Genomic DNA, 22,841 nt, shown 5'->3' with positions numbered 1-22,841 from the left:
GTTTTATCTTTCACCCCTCTTAGACATCCTCCTAACTCATTGTGAGTCTTCAATATAGAAACGAACAGGATTCTGAGAAGCTTCTTTTCCTGTTTCCTCCCCCCACCCCCTCCACAAAAGGTCAGTGGGGTCAGCAGGAAAGAGGCGACCACGTTTCAGTCAGCCTCCCTTGTCCAATTCCGGCGGTCTGACGGCTCCCTCGGTGCGCATCCGCGGTCGCGGCGGCCTTTTAGTGACTGCACTTTTGGCCACGTGCAGGTAGGGAAGCGGCTGCTCCCGCGCAGGGAGTGGGAGGAGGACGTCGGGGAAGCTCCCTCCGTTCGCTCCCGCGAGCCAGCTCCGCGCCGACGGCGGGCACGGCGGGCGCGAGGTAGGGGCCGGAGTGGGCACGGCCAGGGTGGGCGCTGGGGCTGGAGGGGAGAGAGGAGGCGATCTGGGCCGCAGCCAGCAGGGGAGAGGGCCAAAAGGCAGCGAATCTGTCCCTCGTCCGGGAGTGGGACGGCGGCTCGCCAGGTGAGGGATGAGGCGACCGTTTCACGGCGCCCACGAGGCCACGCCACCCGGAGGCCGTTCCCAGCCACCAGCCCAAAGCCCCGTCGGGCGGCGCGGCGGCGCTCCCCGCACTCGGAGCGTCTCCTCGGCCCCGGAGAACTTAGAGAGGGTCCGCGAAGTCCGCCGGAGCCCCCAAAGCGCCCGGGAAAATCGGGCCACCGGGGTGGGGGGAGGGGCGGAGCCCGGGTCGAAGACTTCTTGGAGGAGGAGGAGGAGGCCGCTTCTCTCCCAGGGTCTGCAGGGCGGGGGGGCCAGGGGGCCTCGGGCCGGCCAGAGGTGAGGAGGGCGGGGAGGGGGTGGAGGAGGAAGGAGGAAGGGGGCGGAGAGTGCGCTGGAGGCGGGAGGGCGAGGGAGCGCTGCCTGGCGGGTGGGAGGGGCGGCGGCGGGGGCCCGCGGCGGGCGGGAAGGCGGCGAGGCGGCGGCGGGGGCGCGAGGCGGAGCAGTTCCCGCGGAGGGCGGGGAAGGAGGGCGCGAGCGCCGCTGCGGCAGGGGGCGGCAGACCGGGAGGAGGAGCCGTGCACGCTGGTGGCGGCGGCGGCCGCCCAGGGGAGCCCAGCGCCGGAGCGCGGGGAGCGGGGGAGGCGAGCGGCCGCCCGAGCCTGGGCCACGGGGGGTGAGCTGCCGGTGAGTGGAGCCCCGCGGGCCGCAGAGGCCAGTTCCCGGGGCCGGGCGGAGGGCGGGGGCCGGCGGGAGCCCAGCCCCCGGCCGGCCCGGCCTCCCTCGGGCCCGCCCTCTGGCTTCCTCCCGGCGTGCGGGGCTGGTCCCGGGCGGGCCGCGGGGAGGTGCTCCCCCGGAGGTGGAGCTGGGGGCTGGGCGCGGGAGGCCCGGCCCGGCCGGCTCTAAAGGGGCCGCCAAGGCGGTTGGCGGCAGAGTTGCTCACGAGGGGGGGCCGGCCCAGCCACGCGGTGACCAGAGTAAGCGCTCCCCTAGTGGCGAGGGCGGGAGAGGTGGAGTCCGGCGGCCCGCCTGGCCCGTCGCCCGCCCCGCTCGCCCCTCTCCGGGGGCTTCTACACGCGCCTCCCCTCCTCACCCCTCTTGACCCCCTGCTGACCCCCGTGGCGTGGCCCGCTCCCCTAGGTCGCCCGCCCAGACCCTCCTGGCCTCTGGCTGACTCTGACCCCTGCTTGCCTCGCCCCCCGCCCCCCCCTCCCCCCAATGGTTCCCCTTTTCTTCCCTTGATAGTTACCCTGCCCTGCTTGGTAATGCCCAATGCAATTGCCTCTTTCAGACCTTTTTTTTTTTCCTCTCCTTCCTTTTAGATTGGCCAACGGCTCCTTTCAACCCTGCCTCGTTGGTGGCCACTGGAGAAGCGCGGGGGGCTCCCCAGACAGCCGTGGGGAGACGTTAGAGCCAGCACTTTACCCCAGGCCTCGCTCGCTCGCGTGTAGCGTTCCCTCCCCCTGCTCAGGTGCCCCAGTGTCCAGAGGGGAGTCTGGGGGCGTGCCCTCTGTACAAGTCCCAAACCCCGGGCAACCTTTCCGGCTTGTGTTCCATCTCGGTCTGGGCTACCTGCACAGTGGTCTGGGGCCACCACTTTGCATCATGTCCCGGTATAGCTACCAAAATCTCCTGGACTGGCTCTATGGGGGTGTGGACCCCAGTTTTGCGGGCAATGGGGGCCCCGACTGTGCTGCCTTCCTCTCTTGGCAGCAGCGGCTGCTGGAAAGTGTGGTGGTCCTGATCCTGGCCCTGCTGGAGATCCTGGTGGCCCTGCGGCACATCCTGAGGCAGCCAAAGGAGGACAGTAAGGGTGGCCATGGCAGCCAGCCAGAGCAGGTGACCGAGCGGCCAGAGGAAGGCAAGGAGAGCCTGAGCAAGAATCTGCTCTTAGCAGTCCTGTGCCTGACCTTCGGGGTGGAGGTGGGCTTTAAGTTCGCCACCAAGACCGTCATCTACCTGCTCAACCCCTGTCATCTGGTCACCATGATGCATGTGAGTCTGTTGACTTTTTCCTGGGCAACCGAAGTGCTAGAGTCAGGTGTGTGCTCTGGCTACTCGGCTGTGTCGAGCACCTCATCCCAGTGGGGAGTGGGACCCTTGAAAAAGGATGTTCTAATGCATGCCTGTCAGTGTGCCGACTGTAGCATGGGCTCCCCAGCCCCCAACTTTGCACAATGTGTCAGCCCCAGAGTAGAGGTGAGGGGCATTGTGCAGGGAACCCTAGGGACGATTGGCATTGAGGCCTGCAACCCCTTCCTTCTCAGCCCTGTGTAGGTGGCCTAGCAGCAAGTCCAGCCCCTCCCCACATCCTCATTCTGCATCCCATCTGTGGACAACGGGCCCAGCTCCCTGGCCTTGTGAGACTTTATTTCCCAGGGGTTTGGTAACACTTTTTCCTCAAGGTAGTCACATCGGTGTCCTAGTATTCACTGTGGGGATCATACTTTGCTGGGTTTCTTGTCATGACTCTTTCATTGGGGAGGGGACACTCTTAGAATGAAGCCGGCCTCTGAATTCTGAGGGGTTGGAGCACCACTGATTTCTTATGAACTGTCCCCTGAAACAAGCCCCAGACTGACTGAGAGGAACTTTGGGGCTGGTGGTCCCCTTGTCCATATGATGCTGGGCACACCTCTTCATCTCTTCCCTCTCCTGTCTTCCCTGGGAGTGCATGGTCGTAGGGTACTCCGTGAGATGCTAGCTTACCCTCCCCAATGTCCACCTATTAGCTGTGCTACGCAAGACAAATGGGGTGGAAAAGTCAAGTGGCCAGCGCCATACAGATCATCCCGGTGAGGACCGAGAGCCAGAGTGTCTGCCTGGACTCGGCCGAGCAGAGAGATGCTCTAAAGCTGAAGAGGAAGGGGAAGGGAAAAGGAGAGAAGAGGGAAGAAGACCCTTCCTTTTTTTCGATTTCAGGCTGTGGAAAGCCTGCTGCGTTTTATCCCGTGGCAGTCTTCAACCTGTCACTGGCATCGGATTGCTTTCATATTTGTAGAAAGTTACTCTCAGGAGACTTGTGAATGCCTCCGGTGGGGCCGGAGGTGGAGATTATTATCCCTATTTTCCAGGCCTGGCACTTGCCTTCAGTCAAAAGATGAATTAGCATGTGAGTTGGAAAGCCAGTGCATGTCCTCTCTCTGGGGCTGCAGGCTGTCACTGGAGAGGCAGGGCCTTCTCCAGGGGAGGCGCAGACACTTGCTGGTTGTGTGTTCCTTGCAACATGCATGATGACAGTTTCCTGACCTTAATTTGCCAGTTTGTCAAAGGCAGTGAGTGTCCTCGGGCCCCTTTCCTTCTGGCAGATGTGGCCAGGAGGTGTGGGCAGCTTTGGAGTCCAGAAACGGTTATGGATTGATGCACCCACCTACCCTCACCCCACGCCCGTATTCCCGGTAAGCATCAAGCAGGGCTATGCATTGGAGTGGACAGAGCTTTTGAAGAGAAGGCTTCTTGAAGTGATGCCATTCAAAGAAGCCCAGGGTTCTCCCACCCAGCTCGAGAATCTCTGTAAAATTTGAGCTGATTCCCTTTCTTTTTTCATGAATGGGCTTTTTTTTTAATGAGAGGAAATAACGCATCCCAGCCTCTGCTGTGTGAGGCTTTCTGGACAGGAGTGCTTTTTTTGGACGGCAGGTGGTAGGGGCCAGGGGATGGCTCTACTACAAATGGGGCCTGGAGCCTATCCATAAGGTCAACAAAGGACTAAATCCATTCTGTCTGAGATTGCTGCTAAGGAGCCCTGATGGCACAGTGGGCTAAGCGTTGGCCTCCCAACCAGAGAGTTTGTGCTGCGGGCCCACCAGCAGGAGAAAGATGAGGCTGTCAGCTCCCTTGAAGAGGTATAGCCGTGTAGACCCACAGGAGCTGCTCTGCTCTGTCCTCCAGGGCCGCTCAGAGTTGGAGTGGACTTGATGGCAATGGCTTGTGGTTTGGGCTGGGCTGAGACTACTGCTGTGTGATGGTATCTCTGGGTTTTAGTGGCAAGGTTGTTAGTAGTTTTTAGAGGCTGCCGGAGACTGAATTCTATATGGTTGTGTGACTTTGGGAGAGTACCCTTTCTGAAACCAATGTGGAAATTGTGTCAGGATTGTAAGCCTGACAGCTTCTTGGCTCTGTCGACAGGATGGGGATGCAGCAGGAAGCTCTTCTGAAATGCACCTAGCCTCGGGTGGAACAAGGAAGCTGGTATCTTCTCTGAAGAAGTCAGATGGCCAACCTTGTTTAATTTTGGCTCTGTTTCTCTTCAGTGACGTAAAGCTGACCAGCCCACCCCTGGGGACACGTGCAGATGATGATGTCCCTTGGAGCTGGTAGGGACAGAGGGATGGATATTTGGGGGACTATAGGCTGCTTTCTGTCATCTGTGCTTTTTTTATGGTCTTGTGCTAAGGGGTCCTGGTGGCGCTGTGGGTTTGGGGCTGCTAACCACAAGGTTGGTGGTTCAATCCCACTAGCTGCTATGTGGGAGAAAGATGAGGCTGTCTGCTTTTCTAAATATTTATAGTCTCAGAATCTTCTATAGGACCACTGTGAGTCAGCATCAGTGGGAGTGGGTGTTTCTTATTTGTTTGTTTTGTTTGGCTTCAACGCTGATCAGGCAACGAGCAGCATTTTACTGAGGGATTCATAAACGTGTCTAGGATTATACTCCTTTGCCCTTTACCCCCAAGTCTCCGCTTTGTCCTATTTAAACAGTAATCCCCTGGCTTATCAATGAAGCCAACTTTGCAGCCCTTCTATAGACAGTGAAAATCATATGCATTTTTCAAAGTTGATGTGAGTCCTTAATGAAAATCCAGCGGGGACTTCAAAAGGTTCAAGGATAAATGGATGAAAAGATCACCACCCCCCTTTGAAACCCCCTTGTCTACTAACAGAAGGTTAAAAGTAATTTTCTTACTGGGTTGCAGCCATGGCTCCTGATCATATATCTGGCTAATGATGCCTGACATTTATCTAGCACTTCCCTGTTTGTAAGGCACTTCCACATGCATTATCTTATTTAGTGGTGTGATAGATTAGCCTGGCCTTGGAGAAGCAGGATAAATGTTTCCTGTGATGGTGTGTATGCCCAAGGGAAGATAATGAGCACACAAAGAAAATACTTTGGCAAGTGAAGGAGGTGAATTCAGCTATATTATGGAAGTTGGTTCCCTGGGGGTTCAAGGTTCTGACAGGGAAAGGGCAGCATTTGCAGAAGGGAACAAGGTAACTTCAAAACCCTTTTGCTGTGTGCCTTTCGATAGATGGATACCAAGAGACCCTCTTTCTCAGAGAGTAAGTGTATGTTAGCTTACATCTGTGTGGTATTCTTTTCAGGCCAGGAAGTAAACTTGGAGGGAAAGCCGTTTGTCTCCCCAGCTCCCATTTTTATTGCAGTCAGTAAATATTCCCATGGTGGCGCAGTGGTGACACACCGGGCTACTAACCCCAAGGTCAGTGTTTCAGATCCACACTCCATGGGAGAGAGGTGTGGCAGCCAGCTTCCAGAAAGATTCACAGCTCTAGAAACCCTCCAGGGGTAGCTCTCCTTTGTCCTACAGGGTTCTTATAGGTTGGACTCTACTTGACAGCAGTGTGTGGATGTTACCAGACTGTCACGGCCACACTGCCTTTGGGGAACGAACTGCCAACTTGAAGAGCATGTGGAAAGGCAGAACTATATCCAAGTTCTATTCTTGATTAATATATTCCTGCTGTCGGCTTTCTTTTTGGGCCCTTCTGATTTGTCAACCACCTCAGGACTGGAAAATGATAAAAGACTTGCAGGATTGAAGCAATAGCATCTCGTATTTAAATGGCAGCCAGAGATCTTTGGGGGCCCACAAGCTTAAAACCCCATTGCAAAATCCCTTGTTAAATGTCAGTAGCATTTACCAATTATACCAATGCATAGTTCTTCATGCCTGGATAGTTCTTTTCTGCAAATTCTTTCAGCAGGTCTGGGTGACAAAGGCCCACGGGGCCCAGTCCACCCTGTCCTATAGGGTCTCTGGGAGTCGGCATGAATTTTGATGGCAGTGATTTTGGTTGGGTAACAGGGGATGGTCCTGCTGAGTGATCTCATTATTTATAGTTAGTGGCAGTTAGGACTCAGCTGCTACAAGCGGTGCGGAAGCTTTAAGCACGAAGAGATTCTGAGGGCTGCATAAGTTCTAAAAATCTCATTTCTCAGAATCAGGGATTCAAATGGCAAACAATTTGACTGAATGTACCAGCAAAGACAGATGGGAGCCACCGCCTTGATTCCGCCTCCTCGCTACCCTGGATGAGAGAGGCAAACTGGTGCATTGGTTCTTCCAGGCTCTAATCGATCTGGGAGCAGATTGTCAAAGTCTTTCTCTTCTGAAGCCATCGGTGGATTCCAATCGCCAACTTTTGGGCTAGCATCTGAGTGCTTAACCACTGGACCACCAGGACGTATTCTCTGAGTGACCCTGTGTTTCCCATGAGTCTGGTTATGTGATCTTTATCATAGGAACTTCACAGGAAGATGCTATTTTTGTCTGGTTCTAGTGTCCAGTGCCCTTAGTGTCCATATGTGTCTGTGCCCACATCTTCTGATTGGACCCTAAACTTCACAGGGCGCAACATATGTCATTCAACCCTCCATGCCTATGCACATACAGCTAGCTGTATCCCAGGTGGACATATGGCAAATGATAATGGATGTTATTGATCCCTTAGCCCCAAGCCAGTGGCTTTTAGCCAGTCATATTAAGCTCCAGCTTCATCTTTGCCACCTCCCCCCACTTCCCCCCGCACCACTAGAGCAGCTGTTGCTCTTTGCTTCCCCTTTTCAACCGTATTACAAGTCTAATTTCTGACAAATATTCATTATCTGTGCTTGGGGGTCATTCTTGGACCATCTTCCTGCCACCCCCTTGGCTAAGAGTTCACAGAACTTAAAAGTGTACATACCTTTAAAAAGCTTTGGAATGAACTGAAGTCACATTGGTATATTCCCATTGCTATGTGATGGATTTGTGTTCCAGAAAGCCTGATGCATTTCAAAACTAGGCTTTCTCCTCCCCCACCCCTGCCTTCAGATCAGACCACACCTCCTCATTCTGCATCTGTTGTCTGGGGCACTGATGACTGTTTCTGCTTGGAATTGACGTTGGTGGGTAAATGGGTACAATGAGGGATCCAGCCATCTGCTGACGGCTTATCAGATGGGCTGTGGCCTGTGTCATCAGTCCAGGGGGACACCAGGGGATGATGTTTATATGGGCCTCAGCAGTGAGGCATGGCATTCTTTTTCCATTGTTTGATTTTTTTCTCCCCCAAGGAAATTTGCAGAGGCTTTTTCCAGCTTTCATTGTTGCTGGCTTTTGAGGGCGTCCATTATAAAGAGAAGTGATGTGGATTGGTGGATTAAACAACTCACAGGCAGTGGTAGGTTTTAAAATTATGTGAGCTTAGCCCGTGCATTGCTATGGGAATCTGAGCAACGGCTTTAACCTTGTCCTGTCGCAGTCTTTGCTGCGAAATGGGCCACGTGGAACAGAGTGTTTTAAATCCTCTGGAAAACTATGTGGTCACAAACAGAGTGCCTGGGCCAAGCCAGTCAGATTTGGCAGGTGCCGAAGACATTTCCCCCTGAAGCTCACAGACTGACAAACTTCAACTCCTTTTAACCTTTCTTGATAGCCACTAGAATCCATTCCCCTAATCATTTCACTGGCTTTTCGCTGGATCCTTGCCCATTTCTGCAGATCTCTAATGCTGGCATAGGAATCCAGATGCTGGAACACTTCACAGAGGTCTAGGTCCCCTAAGCAAAGAGGAAAGATTTACTACTCATGCCAGGCACCTGTTAATACAGCCAGACTTGTGCTTGCTCTGTAATGGCTCCTATTCACTTGATCATCCTCTGGCTCCTGGGATTCTTGTTCTTCAGCCAGAGATGTGCCAGCTTCTTAGGCTTGCAGAGCTTGTCCTTTGCTCCTCCCCTCAGTAAGCACTCCTGATATTCTCTTGTATGCAGCCCTTATAGATAAGCCTGATCTAACTCCAGTTATTCCAGGCATTCTGGTAACACCTTCCGTCCTCTTTTCCTGAGCCTTTGAGTCTTCCTCTAAACATCTCACTCTTTCAAAAGGCAAAACTTTGTAGACATGACGGGTAAGTGTTTGTCTGGTTACCTCTTTTGACACATTATTAGTTCCATCTCCATCATGAGCTCGGGTAGCTTTTTGAAGACAAAGAATCATCTTTTGCTCCCCCCCCCTTTGTACCTCCCTGCAGAGCTTAATGTAATAATGTGCATGCACATAATTGTTTAATGTGTGCCTGGATAATGGTGACTGATGGAGCTGAGGTTTGGGGTTTGGGTTCTTTCTGTCTTCTCTTCCCTCTAGTGGCCTTGTCTACGTTTCCTGGAGGTCTCCTGGGCACTGTTTCCATGCACCTTGTACCCATTAAGAGAATTTCTCTGTCTGCTTTTTGAAATATCCAGAGGACAGCAGCTCCCGCATCGTTTTGTTGAATTTCCATCACAAGGAACTGGTTATTAGAACCATGGTCTGTGTTCTACCCAAAGTGACTGCTTGCTTTCATCCCAACCAGGGAACGAAGGCTGTTGGATCTTGGTCATCGTCCCGTGGTAGACATCTGGATGTGCCTATTTTCTTCTTTTGCTTCTTTAATATCATACAAAGTAAAAAAAATTGATACTAGGCTAGTGGCTTGCTGTTCACCTCTCTCCCTCCCTCCCTCTCCCTCTCTCCCTTCTTCTGTATTATACAGGCAGTTCCTGGCTTATTAATGAGATTTGTTCTGAAGTGTGTCTTTAAATGGAAGTTATAGTTAATTCAGAACAGGTGCATATGTTTTTTCTTTACCTTTTCTTTATAGGGTCGCTATGAGTTAGAATTGACTTGATAGGAGTTTTTTTAAAAAACTTTTCACTGTTTTTTGTTGTTTACATTTTTATCTGCACCCAATCCACATATCATATAATTTGATAGTTCACTCATTCAGTCATATCAGAAGAATTGTGTAATTATTACCACAATCAGTTCTAGGCCAAATTGCCTTTAAAATGAGCTGTGTAATCACAGTCAGTTCCAGTGCTCCCTCCCCTGTGAGCTTGATTTTAGTGCAGTAGAGGATGGCTAGTGATCTAGTGCATTAGGTGTTATGCATCGGGCTGCTAATTGTAATGTCAGCAATTTGAATTCTCCAACTTCCCCATGGGAGTAAAATGAGGCTTTCTGTCCCCCAAAAGATTGACAGTCTTGGAAAGGAGTACTTTGTTCTACTCTGTCCGATAGGTTGCTGTGACTCAGAATGGACCCAATAGCAGTGGGTGGTGGGTGGGCTAATGCAGCAGAGGCCCCCCGGTGGCATAGCCGTTTCAGTGCTCAGTTACCAGCCAAAAGGTCAGTGGTTCTAAACCACTAGCCGCTTGATGGGCCAGAGAAGAGGCAGTCTGTTTCTGAAAGGATTTATACCCTTCAAGTGGTCAGAATCCACTTGAAGGCACTGAGTTTGTTTTTTTGGTGATTTAATGCAAGAAAAGGCTCAAAGCCTTTTTCAGTGATTTAAAAGCTGCATGTCCAGCAGGCGAAGGTGATGAAGATGAAGAATTTGTTGTGAGGCAGGGGTTGATTCAGGAGGCTTGGTGGCATAGTGATTACACGTTGAACTTCTAAGCACAAGGTTGGCAGTTCAAAACCACCAGCCACTCTGAGGGAGAAAGTGGAGGCTTTCTACTCTGGTAGAGAGTTACACTCTTGGAAACCCACAGGGGGCAGTTCTACCTTGTTCTTCAGGGTCACTGTGAGTTGGCATTGACCTTGCTATCAGTGCCTTTCTAGTTTATGTGTTGCATCAGTCCTTTCAAAGTGAATGTGAGTTTCCATACTATTTGTAACCTGCAAACTCACTATGTGAGGGGGCTTCAAAATCTTCATGAAAACACGGAATGCCAACGCAAACTTTTTTGAAGCCTCCCTCTGCTCCATTGGATTTTGGAGTATCTGGTTCATTTCAGGCTCTTTGGCCTGTAACTGCTAAATGGACAGCATCTGAAGAGGAGCGAGTCTCTGATTTTATTTGTAAGAGAATCCCTGGGAAGCTTGTTATGAATCAGATGCCAGGTCATCTATACAGAGATTCTGAGAATACCTCTATGACTGAGACTGAGAGCCTGCATGTATAACGAGGTCCCAGGTGATTCTGAGGTCACTGACCTTGACTCCTACTTTGAGAGACATTATTTTGTGGTTGAACTACTAGCTGGGAAGTTGGTTCAGAAATTCTTCCTGGCTGGTGTGAATTTTGGGTGACCTTTGGGTAGGACATTTAATCTTCTGGCAGTATCTGGTAGTTACGTAGGTGTTAAATAGTGATGCTCAAATTAGAGGTTGAGAACCCTAAGGTGGAATTTCAGGTAGCATTATGACTTGATTGGTGACTCTGTTTTGTCAGTAGATAAGGTCAGCTATGCTTCCTTTATCACCTTCCAGTCCTTCCATCTGGTCACTAAGATCAGCAGAGACCAACTAGAAGAATTGCTGGCACGTGATGGTGATTTTTGAATCCTGTTGGCAGGCCTGTGCTTTTACATGCCCACATGAATCCATTCATTCTTTCATTCATTCAGCAAACGTTTATGGAGTTCATATTGGTGTGCCAAATATTGTGACAGGCACTGGAGCTTCAAAGATAAATAAGAAACAGACCTCGCTATCATGTTGCTCATGGTTTAGAGGAGAGAGACAAAGAAGGAAAAACTGGGCAACAGGATTACATCATGGCAAATACAACACAGACTTGAACAAAGCCTTAGGGGCGCATATAGGACAGAAGGGGTCTGTGTGTGTGTGTGTGTGTGTGTGTGCGCGTGTGTGCATGAACGCGGACGCATTTAAGGAAAGTTTCCTAGAGGAAGTGACATATGAGCTGACTCATGAAAGAGGAATGTTTGCTCCATGAGAGCAGAGATCCTTGTTTGTCTTGTTCATTCTTTTGTCCCCCGTGCCTAGCTCCAGGCCTGGGCTCATAGTAAAACCGAAACCAAACTCACTTCCATTGAGTCCATGCTGCTTGACAGTAACCCTATAGGACTGTAGGTCGAACTGCCCTTGTGGGTTTCTGAGACTGTAACTCTCTACAGGAGAAGAAAACCTCACTTGCTCTCCCGAGGAGCAGCTCATTGTTTTGAACTACTGATCTTGCTATAGTTAGCAGCCCAATGTGTAATGCCTATGCCACCAGGGCTCCTACTTTGTACCTGTGTGTAAATGCATGAATAAGAGTTTGTGGAGTGTTATAGGACGAAGGGGTTCGCAGGTAGAGCAAACATTATGTGTGAATGCATTGGGCTACTTCCTCCCTTAAAGGACAATGTCTCACCAATTGTATCCTGGCGTCATTCACATGTTATTATCAGGGGCAGGTTCTCAGTATGCTTTCTTTGGCAAACCAAGTAGAACTCTGAGTGCTCTGTCATTTCTGGGATGTGGGTAAGAAATCCTTTGATGGGTCACATAAGGTAGAAACGTGTGTCTGTGCTGCCTTCAGATAGGCTCATTCTGTAGAGGACATAAAGGCAGGTGAGCAGACATTAAATACATATACGAGATAGGACAATATTGGACAGGCAGGAGATGTTCAGCAGGCAGGAGATGCGTTTTAGCGGCTCATGGAATGACTATTGATTGTCGCCACCTAGGTCCCCAGCAGAACTGATGACCGTTGGTGCCAACCTTTCATCTTTTTCATATTCTTCCTTCCTTGCGTCCCAGTCCTTCCACCTTCCCAGCCATTCAAACTCGCTCTCTCTGAGTATGCTGAGCTCTAGAGAGTCCCTTCCATACTTCAAACTGTCTGTCCTGCACAAGGAGCCCTGGTGGCATTGTGGTGCTGTGTTGTGCTGCTGACTGCAAGGTCAACAGTTCAAAACCACCAGATGAGATACTTTCTACTCATAAAGAATTTTAACCTCAGAAGTCCACTGGGGCACTTCTATCCTGTCCTATAGACTCGCTAGGAGTCGGCATGCACCGACTTGATGACAGTGAGAGTGGTTTTGGTTTTACGTCCAGTTTTTGGCCTCTTCCCCATGGCCAGGAGAGGTCTGGTCAGCAGTATTTCAGTATGCTACTTGCTGAGGCCCAAGATATCATATCGATGTGAGTTACTTTCCAGGTTGGATAGAGTAGTTAATCTGAAGGCATGGGAGGTCCCCTTCTCTTCTGGGTCCCAGTCCTGTTTACTTGGCTCTTTCACAGGGAATGAACTGCCAGCTTAATAGGGTGTGGCTTGCCTATTTGTCAGTCAGTACATGGTATGTCAAAGGACTTGGACCTGTGACTAGCCTGAGATCTTGGAGGTGATCTTGAGGGCATCTCACAGTTCATTGGTAGGAGCTGCCAGAGGAACTGCCAGGAAGAGAGAGGGGCGGATGAGTGTTGTCCCTGGATTGGTGGTTGGTTCTGAGGAAAGGGAATGGAGGGCAGGAGTTGGAAGGTTAGGGAGACTTGGCTTGTTTGTTGAGGTAGTCCCAACTCTGCTCTGTGGGCAGCATTTTAGTTGGGTAGGAGAGAAAGGAGTATGCCCATCTGGAGAGGAAAGGACTCAGACACTATCATTGAGTGGATGCTGACTCATAGCAACCCTACATGATAAGGTAGAACTGCCCCTTTGGGTTTTGAGACTTCATCCCTTTACAGGCAGAGAAAGCCTCATCTTTCTCCCTCAGGGTAGCTGATGGTTTCAAACTGCTGACCGCAAAGTTAGCAGCCCGATGTGTAAGCAAGCTCTGATTCCATCCAGATGCCTTCAGCCTCCCTGTCTGTGACACACATCAGCAGTGCCATAAACGTGAGGTGTATTTTACCTGGGAATTGAAATGCCTCTGCCAGTTAACCAGCTGTGTTTGCAAAGAGACTCTTGACAGACTGGGCTCTGGCTGTTGCCAGTCAAGAGACATTTTGTTCAGGTGCTGACTATATAAGGTGCTGAACCAGATTGCACTGTAAGCCCCCAACAACATCTCTGGGACCACAAAAGGAAAAACAACAACAAATAAACAGACCCACTGCCAGTCTAGTTGATTCCAACTCATACTGTGAGTAGAATTGCTCCACAGGGTTCCCAAAATATGCAGTTACTAGATGTTCTGGGCAGAACATTAGCAGAGGTTGCTGAAGGTGAGGCACTCTTTTCAGAAATCAGGTTGAGGGAAAATGGGATGTGTTAGGTTGGGTTTTCTAGAGGACCCAAACCAGTGACATTCATACATGTATAAGAAAGAACTTTATATCAAGGAAGCAGCCTGGCCTAGTTCAGTTGAGGTCCAGGGGTCCAATGCTAGCTGGAGCCTCCTCCAGACTCATGCAGCGGCGGGCTGAAACAGCAGGAAAGTGAAGGAGGAAACTGGGAGACCACAGGGTGGAGGGTGCAGAATTGCGCGGATCCGACATTGTCAGGAACAAGGCAGGGCGCCAACAGCTGCTAGGGTTTGCAGGTCACATGGGCTGCCGGCCGCAGAAACCAGCCGGATATAAGACCCAAGCAAGCCAGAAGAACTGACAAGAGAGAGGCCAGTTCTCCACAGTATGTCTTCTTAAATGACCACACCTCCAAAGAGGTGTCATCAGGTTGTGATCTGATTGACAGATTGGACAACACTCATATCTTCTTACAAGTATGACTAAGTTGGCACAAAGCCTAATCATCACATCGGGGTAAGGAGAGACTTCTAGAAAGACTTGATCTTCTTTTCCTCAAGTTTTCCAGATCTGAGTTGCTATTATGTATATGGAAGGGGTAGCTAGGTTTCTCATTGGAATTCATTTGCCACATTCTTGGTGGGACCCTGTGGGTTTGGATCAAGGCACCACAGGGATTCTCAAGTAGGGCGGTCTGAAATGCCGGCTTTGCCAAGTGTGAGCCCAATGTAGAGGTTAGAGCTTTCAGGCCATATTTCTTGGCTTTGTGTTGGTGTTTCATCCCCATGTGAGTTTACATATGTTACTGAGCTGCTCTAAGCTTCGGTTTCCCTCATCTGTCAAATGGGAGTTCTGTAAAAAAACCACTTTGCCATGGGGTCAACTTCAACTCATAACAGGCCTTTATCAAGTTCCTGAGATTGTAAATCTTTCTTCCCCGGAGTGAGTGGTGAGTTTGAACTGCTGATCTTGCAATTAGCAGTCCAAAGTTTACCTGACAGTACCACCAGGGCTCCGTACCTGATCTATAAGGAACCCTGGTGGCATAGTGGTTACATAGTTAGACCTGCTAACTACCAGGTCTGCAGTTTGAAACCATTGACTGACCTGGCAGAAGGATGAGGCGTTCTACAACAAAAACAGTTATGGTCTTGAAAACCCACAGACGCAGTTCTACCCTGTCCTGTAGGGACTTTATGAGTCAGCATCAACTTGATGGCAGGGAGACTAGGGTTATTGTGAGAGGGCAATGAAATTGTTTCCGTCAAATTGTTAGCAGCTGCTCTGGCTGATTGTGTACACTCAACCAATTATATATCCTTCTGGCACTGGCAGCCCATGTGGCCCGTTTTTACTAGTCATCATGTTGCTTAATCTTTATGAACCTAAATTTATACATTTATACAATGGGATCATAGCCATGTATGCCCTGCATGGTTTTGTTGAAAAGTCAGTGAGAACATGCTAATAAACCACATAATATACCCAGTATAGAGTAAATAGTCAATCACTTTTAGTTGTGATGATGATGGCAGTGATGACCACCATCATCATGGCTGTTACTGTGAACTTGGGTGCCTGATGTTGGGACTTGTTACAGGAAGGCAGCTTTAAGGGATCTAGATCTTGGGTTCTCAAACTGATTTGTCCTACTACCCTGGTTTTAGACACACAAACCCACAAACAAATAGCACCCGTCCCTGGCAATTAAAAACTTTTGAACTCTATCCCTTAATTCAGGATAAAGTATATATTAACACCCCCCCCACAAAAAAACCCTCACTGTCATCAAGTTAGTTCTGACTCATAGCAACCCTTGAGGACAATCTTAAGGACAAGGTAGACCTGCCCTTGAGGGTTTCTGAGACTGTCATTCATTTATCATTGGAATAGAAAGTCTCATCTTTCTCCTGCAGAGTGGCTGGTGGTTTTGAACTGTTGACCTTGAGGTTAGCAGCTTTGTTAGTCTGTACTGTCTAGAACAGTGGTTCTTGACTATCCCTAATACCACAACCATTTAATACAGTTCCTCATGTTGTGATGATACTCCAAACTATAAAATTATTTTCGTTGCTATTGCATAACTGTAATTTTGCTACTGTTATGAATCAAGCGACCCCTGTGAAAAGGTTGTTTAATCCCCAAAGGGTCATGACCCATAGGTTGAGAACCGCTGGTCTAGAGAAACAAGCCCAGTGACACGCATATATATGTAAGAAAGAGCTTTATATCAAGAAGTCATCTTCTATCAAGAAGGCATCCCAGCTCAGTCCAGGAAGCTAGCTGGAGCCCTCCTTCAGATGCACGTAGCTGCAGGCTGATGATACAGAAAGGGGAAGTGGGATACAGGAAGCCCACGGGCCAGTGAGTGCAGAGTCACGAGTGGATCCAAGGGCTAGTGGAAACATGGCAGGGTACTGATACACTTCAGGATTGGGCGGCCCACATGGGGCTGCCCCTGCAGGTTGGCACAGAGTCCTAGGATGCAGGAAGGTTAAAGGGGCAGAGAAAGGACAAGAGTCCTCAGTGTCTCTTATAAAAAGGCCACACCTCCCAGGAGGCATCATCAGGCTGTGACCTGCTCAACAGGTTGGAGCCCCCTCTTACACAAGTACAAGTTGACATGCCGACTGTCATGGCAGCACAACACATAACCTATTATGCCACCGAGGCTCCTGTGACTATAGTGTAAGCACCTGCTTTTGCAGCCTGTCCCCAGGTCATTCTAGCACTCCCCAGGGGGCGATATGACCCACTTTGTGAAAAACCGATCTGAAACAAGGAAAGCTTTCCTGGTAGCTTTGACTCATGCATGGGCAGAGAAATGTGGGTGCTGGCAACATATTGTCGGCTACTGTCAAGTTGGTCCCGACTCAGAGTGATACTGTGCACAACCCAAGTGCCTGTGTCTGTACCATCCTCCTGATCAGTTATGGATTGGATTGGTGATCCTTAGAATTTTAAATGGTTGATTTTTCAGAATTAGGTTGCCAGGCCTTTCTTCCTAGTCTGTAATTGTTTGGAAGCTCCACTGAAGCTTCTTCAGGACCATAGCCGCATCTGCAGCAGCATAACTGAGTATAGGGGAAACGGCTGGCTGCTGCACATGTGATGCAGTGGCTGTATGGAAAGGATTCTATCACTGCCTCATCCTACGGTAGCATCGGTTTATAATCTCTGAGGGGCAGTGTCGCCTGGTTGTTGTGGGCCAAATGGTTTTTTTTTTTGAATGATCTGAAGCTTACCTTCAATCACTCGGTTCTTCCTGAAGAATTTGGAGGATGGCTTTTTTGGTTTAATTATTGCTGTTATTCATCAATAAGCTGGATCCATCGTGTAAGCCATATTGAGACTGGTAGCCTAGGAAACCATGGAGGACGTGACAGAAGTATGAAAAGAGTGGCTGGAGGAGGGGATAGAAAGAGACAGGCCATTGGGTATCTTTCAATTTTTTCCGTTAATCTCTTGATTGAGATGGAGGCGGGCATGAGAGGTGGGTATGTCCAACTTTCCAAGGGCTACCCATTACCAGAGTTGGGTAAAGAGAAAGGACTATGCCCAGGCTTCTGACAGAAAGGCAGGTGTGCAGTGGATCAGAATTGCAGCAGAACCCTAGTTAGCTTGCTAACTGCAAGGTCAGAAATTCGAAACCACCTGCTACTCTGTGGGAGAAAGATGTGGCTTGGTATTCCCATAAAGAATTTTCACTGCCATTGAGTCTATGCCAACAAAAGCCTATAAGGCAGAGTAGAAATTCCCCTGTATGTTTCCAAGACTAACTTTTTGGGAGTAGAAAACCCGAGGAGCTGGCTGGTGGTTTTGAACTGCTGACTTTGTGGTTAATAGCACAATGTTTAACCACCATACCACCCAGCTTGTAAAAAGTTTCAGCCTCAGAACCCCACAGGGCCAGTTTTACCTGTCCTACATAGGATCAGTGTTAGTCAGAAACAACGTGATAGTAGTGACAGTATTTCAGCTGAAGGTGAAGAAGAGTGTAAGGAAACATCAAATTATTGTGCCTTGTTGGTGCTTTTATTGTTAGGTGCCCTGGAGTTGGTTCGAACTCATAGTGGCCCTATGTACAACAGAGTTAAACATGGCCCAGTCCTCACAATTATTGTGATGTTTGACCCCACTGCCGCAGCCACATGCCAGTCCATCTCATAGAAAGTCTTTGTCCTTTTTACTGATCCTTTGTGTGCCTTGACTTATACATCATTTAATGGCAGGAAAAAGGATAGATGATTCCTTGAACATCTTTGGGACATGACAAACTTCTCTCCTTTATTGAGACTAGCTATTCTTTTTCAGAATAGATTTTTCTCTGGGACCTAGCAGCCAGGCACCACTTAAATGCAGCTTTCCTGAGCCTGGGAGTTGGTCCTATGACTTTACAGCCTTGTGATGGGGTGGGGATGTCCCACCCTCCCAGAGCCATTGGAAGGCCTCCAGGCATTTTTCCAAGTATTATGGGTAAATAGGCTGCTCCTTCGTCTTTGAGTTTATGCGAAGTGATAAGGCTAAGGTCATGTTTTCTGTAATAATCCTGGTTCCCTGGGAGGAGCTACTTATTTTAGAGGGCATTTCTAAAATAAACATCAAGCCAACCAACCAGCAACCTCTAGAAATGTTGCGGGGAAGTTCACTCGTTCTAACGACCTGGGCAAGGCTGTAACAAAAGGTCTCTTCATGTCAGCACTTGTTCTTTGTTGGTTTGCATTTGCTCAAGAGTTTCCTTTTTTAAGTTCCAGACACTTGAGTGTGTGTGTGCCTGTCACTACACTTTATTCTCTGTGCCCTGCAGGAATGTTTCTGCGGGTCATGTGCACAAGTGCCTCATTATTTTCAGTGGTTTCCAACTTGGCCTCTTCAGCTGCTGGCTGCTGTTGGCTGCTGTTAGCTGAGGCTGGGACTTCACTTGGGCCTGTCTCCCAATTTCCCAGGCTCTCAGTGTCTCTGAGGCAAGGGGCTGGTTTTACCTTGGGATTTCCAGTCTGCCCTGGGCTAGTGCTGTAGAATGAACCTTGGGCTGCTATCCACAAAATTTGTGAGTTCAGAACCCAACAGTCACTCTGTGAGAGGAAGTTGAGGCTGTCTGCTCCCATAAAGAATCAGAGTCTTGGAAACCGGCCTGTAGAGTTATTGGGAGTGGTTACAGGGACTTGATGGCAGTGAGCTTTCTGATTTTGGTTTATGATAGCTCACGATGCCTGCTTTCCTGTTTAGCCAGCGAGCTTGCCGCACAAAGCCAAGATCATGTTCCCTTGTTTGCAGGGTGGGTGTCAGCTGGTGAAGACCTGCACCTGGCCTTCTTGAGTAGGACTATTAGGGGCCCTGTTGTGGGCATAGGTCAGGGATGAGCTTTAGACCAAGACAGGAGAAGAATGTGAAACATGCCATTTCAGAGGGGCTCCTGGAAGACTGGCAGCTAGCATCTGGCCCTGCCTCGCCAGTCAGCCTAGGGTCATCTTCCCAAGTGTCTCACTCCCTGCTTTGGAGCTGTCTTGCAAAACAATTTAGAAAGTACACTGTGGCCTGCACGTGGGCTTTGTTTGGTTTTTTAATTCTCCCATTCTACCCTGTCAGTTGGCAGTGAAGTCAGGATTAATTCTGACTCCTCCCACTTAACTTTGGTTTCTCTACCTTTTGGGGTAGGGGGAGGCAGTAGTTTTGGTGCCGTTGTGCTTATAAGTTGGGTTGCGGTTTGAAACTACCAGCTGCGCAGAAGGAGAAAGATGAGACTTTTTACTCCTGTGAAGGGTTACAGTCTCAGCAACACAAAGGGACAGTTCTTCCCTGTTCTGTAGGGTCGCCAATGAGGCAGCATCGACTCAATGACAGTGAGTTTGCTTTGATTTGGTCTCTCTGGGGGTGTGGGTGATGCAGTGTGTGTGTGTGGGGTGTGAGTTTCCCTTTCCATTTGCAACTGTCCATTAATATTAAGGACAGCTGGTGCCATTGCTCATTTTGGGCTATCCTCAGGTGCCCTATAAGGATCCCTGTTGGTGTAGTGGTTACACATTGGGTTACTAACCACAATGTCTGCAGTTTGAAACCACCAGCTACTCTCAGGGAGAAACAAGGAAGCTTTCCTGCTCCCATAAAAGTGTTAGTGTCTCAGAAACCCATGGGGCCAGTTCTACTCTGTCCTCTAGGGTCGCTAGGAATTAGAATTGACTTGATGGCAGTGAGTTTGGGATTTCAGACCTTTTAAATCAGCGGTTCTCAACCTGTGGGTTGCGATCCCTTGAGGGGGCTGAACAATCCGTTCACAGGGGTCACCCAATTCATAACAACAAAATGACAGTGATGAAGTAGCAATGAAAATAATTTTATGGCATGGGGGGGTTACCACAACATGAGGAACTGTATTAGAGGGTCATGGCATTAGGAAGGTTGAGAACCACTGTTTTAGATACTGTCAAACTAGGCCAGGGTCAGGTAGAGCATAGCCAATCTTAAGAAGAAGAGCTCCCTATCATTTTTTGTTATCTCAGCCCACTCACTGAACAGGTTCTGAACAGTAGTAGTGATAACACTTGAAACCTTTTAGCATGCTGCTGCTTACACCACACGCCTTGTTAAGCACACTTCCTGGGTTACTTCATTTGCAGCCTTCCACAAAGGTCAGTTTTGTTTGAGCTAATTCTTCTTTGCCCCTACACGCTGAGTTCTCTTTGGATGGACTGCAGACACAGGCTGTTCTCGTACTACTTTCTCTGATGATTGAAATGGCAGAGGGGAGGCCAAATCCGAGTGAAAAGAAACCTCAGTGAGGTTATCATTTTCACCTCTCCCAATTCCTTCGTTTTTCCACGCAAAGAAACTGGAGTCCTAGAGCCCCAAGTCACACAGCTAGTCACACCAGAAGTCTCCTGACTCCAGGTTCATGTTCTTTTTACCATAACACACATCGAGCTGGAGTTTGTTTCTGGCTCAATCTCAGAGAAACTGAAATCTTGGGGTTTTTGAGTATACGTGTCTATCGCATCCTCCAGAGTGAGCGTCCCGAGGCTGTATGCCACCTCTTTCTCGCCCCCCCCCCCGCCATTTTGGTTTTCTGGTCTTGTTGCTTCTCTTCTACAGAGGACCTTGGAGTCTCAGTATTTGCTTGCTCTGGGCAGGTCATCCGCGGGGCCCCGTATTCTCATTGAACCCGCATGTTCAGAGTCAGCGTGATTTGCCTCCAGATAATGGTTACAGGCAACCCTGGATGCATGCTGTATCTAAGTGATGATGAACACACTTACCATCACCCAGGTTTGTTTGCGGATATCTTATCATTAGTACTATGATTAATTTTGCAGCATATAATTTCTTGCTGTTATCTTTCTCAGATGTAATGTTTCCAGGCTCCAAAGACAGAGATCGAATGTATAAAGTTATTGTTAGTAAAGTGCAATGATCATGAAAACTAAAGAAATCAAATAAATGAGGCATTCGACTTACATCAGAGTCAACTTTCCACAGAGTAGTTCTCAGAACAGAATCTCATAAGTTTGGGGACTACCTGTATTTAGAAGTAGGGCCTTTTCCATCAGCTATGGATTCAAAGGACATCATCACATCCTTGCTCTACATAGAGGCCTCTACCAGGCCTTTGCGGAGCTCTGGTCGTGTAGTAATTACATGATGGGTTGTGATCTGCATGGTTGGTAGTTCAAATCCACCAACAGCTCTGAGGGAGAAAAACTGGGCTCTCTACTCTTGTAAACAGTTAGTCTCAGAAACCCAGGGTTGGTGGGTGTGTGTTTGCTATGAGTCAGCAGTGACATCATGGCAGTGAGTTCATTTGGTTTGGTTATTAGACCTTTATCTGTTCCTAGAGGGAGCCATGGTGGCTTAATGGTTTACAAGTTGGGAAGTTAACCGCTAGGTCAGTAGTTTGAAACCACTGGAGGCTCCCTGGGAGAAAGTTGAGGCTTTCTATTCCCATAAAGATTCACAGTCTTAGAAATCCATAGGGGCAGCTCTACTCTAGGGTCAGTATGAGTCAACTTGACAGCAGTGTTTTTTGTTTTTATCTGTCCCTAGGGGACAGACATATGAGACTCTAGGGCAAGAAACTGTTAACAGAACCCAGAACCATTCTCTAACATCGATGACAAAGGTCAGAGAGGAGAAAGGACTTACATAAGCCACCAGTCCAGTGGAAGACATTTCATCTTGGTAAAGAGTACTGAATTACCATCAGCTTGACCTGGCTACTAGTTGTACATTTTATCATTAACTGGTTGACAAAGGAAAGTCATTTTGGCTAGTCATATAGCTGTTCTATGCCTCAATTTTTCTTATGCAGTGAGATATACCATGTATACTCATATATAAGGCTAGTTTCCTAGCACATTTTTAATGCCGTTTTTGTGGTAAAATTAAGTTCTTCGGCTGATAGTTGGGTCAGCTTATACTTGAGTATATATGGTAATATGGTAGATATGAGTCAGAATTGACTCAATGGCAATTAGATTTTGGTGTGGTATTTTTGTGACAACTCTGGAGCCAGTGTTCAGGTTCAAAACCTAGCCCTACTTTCTAGCGGCATGGCCTTGGGGAAGTTAATTAAAATCACTGGGCTTGTTTCCTCTTTGTTGTTTCTTTTCTTTTTTATTAAACATTTTATTAGGGGCTCATACAACTCTTATCACAGTCCATACATATACATGCCTCAATTGTATAAAGCACATCTGTACATTCTTTGCCCTAATCATTTTTTTCCCTTTTCTATTTTTACATTTTATTAGGGGTTCATACAACTCTTATCACAATCCATACATATACATACATCAATTGTATAAAGCACACATTCCCTGCCCCAATCATTCTCAAAGCATTTGCTCTCCACTTAAGCCCTTTGCATCAGGTCCTCTTTTTTCCCCTCCCTCCCCGCTCCCCCCTCCCTCATGTGGCCTTGGTAATTTATACATTGTTATTTTGTCATATCTTGCCCTATCCGGAGTCTCCCTTCCCCCCCTTCTCTGCGGTCCATCGCCCAGGGAGGAGGTCACATGTGGATCCTTGTAATCAGTTCCCCCCTTCCAACCCACTCACCCTCCACTCTCCCAGCATCGCCCCTCACACCCTTGGTCCTGAAGGTATCGTCCACCCTGGATTCCCTGTGCCTCCATCCCCCATATGCACCAGTGTACAACCTGTGCCCTA

The 22,841-nt window shown here is 48.8% G+C and overlaps 1 protein-coding gene across 3 annotated transcripts in view; it reads left to right on the top strand.

The window, feature by feature from the left end:
• The first annotated feature begins 1,054 nt into the window (after nt 1-1,054).
• The window catches only part of TMEM164 (transmembrane protein 164), a 247,122-nt gene continuing 225,335 nt past the window's right edge, over nt 1,055-22,841 (top strand). Inside the window, exons 1-2 of one of the 3 annotated variants that reach the window (XM_075538894.1) lie at nt 1,055-1,176; nt 1,812-2,484. In XM_075538894.1, coding sequence (XP_075395009.1) covers nt 2,095-2,484 — 390 coding nt within the window. In that variant the 5' untranslated portion in view covers nt 1,055-1,176; nt 1,812-2,094. Of the gene's footprint in view, nt 1,177-1,368; nt 1,467-1,811; nt 2,485-22,841 lie in introns of those variants that run through there. The other 2 variants (XM_075538893.1, XM_075538895.1) reach the window with 2 other exon arrangements.

This window comes from Tenrec ecaudatus, chromosome X (assembly GCF_050624435.1).
Source record: "Tenrec ecaudatus isolate mTenEca1 chromosome X, mTenEca1.hap1, whole genome shotgun sequence".
Taxonomy (NCBI): Eukaryota; Metazoa; Chordata; class Mammalia; order Afrosoricida; family Tenrecidae; genus Tenrec; species Tenrec ecaudatus.
Note: the sequence above shows the minus strand (reverse complement) of the source record. Positions and strands in the feature narration are given on the sequence as shown.